Raw genomic sequence first — 1,037 nt, 5'->3', positions numbered from 1 at the left:
CAGCAGAGGCGTCACCCGGGGGAGTTTCTGTGTGCTGGGTGACACCCTCCTGCCTGGCGGAGTTTCCCGTCAGGGCGCGCAGCATCGCCTCACCCCGGAGCTGCGCCGCGGGGCCCTGGCTGCGGCCACCCCACCTTTCCGCCTGACTTCTCCGGGCAACCTACGCGCAGGTTGGGCAAATCCTCCTTGCCCACTTGCCGTGACGCAGGGTGGCTGTCACCTGCGCGTCAAACCGTGGGAGAAATTCCTTGAGTATGTCGTTAATTCCTGAGGAGCCTTCGCAGGAGCCTCGCCTGACGCCTTTGCGGAGCTCTCCTGGGCTTGGCAACCCTTCCCGGTGCTCGAAGCCGTGGAATTTCACAGCCAGGCACATCCCTGCCGGTGCTCTGCCGCCGGCTCTCGCCCTCGGATGGAGGAGCTTCCCTGCCTCCTCCGCCCTGGCTGCCCGTGTCGGTCTAACCTGGCCCCGGTGTCAGCGTGTGCCCCGCTACGTCTGCGCCGTTGGTGCAGCGTTTGTGTCTCGCCCGCGCCCGGCGCGCTGGTCGTAGCCCTCGTCATCCCTCCCCGGCCCACCGCCCCCTGAGCCCCTTCCTCTGTGCCTGGAAGGCGCTGCGCCTTCTAGGAAAGGGCTGCGGTTGTGCAATGCGGCCGTCCTTGGACGGCGTGGACGGTTCCTGTCCCTCACGCGGTGGTGTGGGGGGTGACCTTTTAGGGTTTTTTTTTTTTTAAGCTCGATGGTTTCCTCTGCGCTCGGTCGTGTCCCCTCTCCTCCAGCCCGAGGTGGTTCCCCTTAACGTGGCGCTCCTCAGATTTCACGAGTTCTGCATCCGTGGCTGGTGCATCGTCGGGAAGAAGCAGACGTGTCCGTACTGCAAAGAGAAGGTGGATCTCAAGAGGATGTTCAGTAACCCGTATCCTTTCTCCTCGTGGGACCCAGCGCTTTGGGAAGGGGAGCAGCCGGTAGAGCGGCACGAGGGGCTCGGGGCTGTGCCCAGGAGCCGCTGGCTTTGCCGTGCCCGACACCCCGGCACGCTGCT

At 65.0% G+C, this 1,037-nt stretch overlaps 1 protein-coding gene across 1 annotated transcript in view; it reads left to right on the top strand.

Moving 5' to 3' along the window:
- LOC104295935 (RING finger protein 121-like) overlaps positions 1-1,037 on the top strand; it is a gene marked incomplete at both ends in the record, with an annotated part of 12,553 nt that overhangs the window by 9,438 nt on the left and 2,078 nt on the right. Inside the window, one exon of the mRNA XM_009895753.1 lies at positions 775-911. Coding sequence (XP_009894055.1) covers positions 775-911 — 137 coding nt within the window. The remainder of the gene's footprint in view (positions 1-774; positions 912-1,037) is intronic.

This window comes from Charadrius vociferus, unplaced genomic scaffold (assembly GCF_000708025.1).
Source record: "Charadrius vociferus isolate BGI_N301 unplaced genomic scaffold, ASM70802v2 scaffold1122, whole genome shotgun sequence".
Classification (NCBI taxonomy): Eukaryota; Metazoa; Chordata; class Aves; order Charadriiformes; family Charadriidae; genus Charadrius; species Charadrius vociferus.
This window is presented reverse-complemented; position numbering and strand designations above follow the sequence as displayed.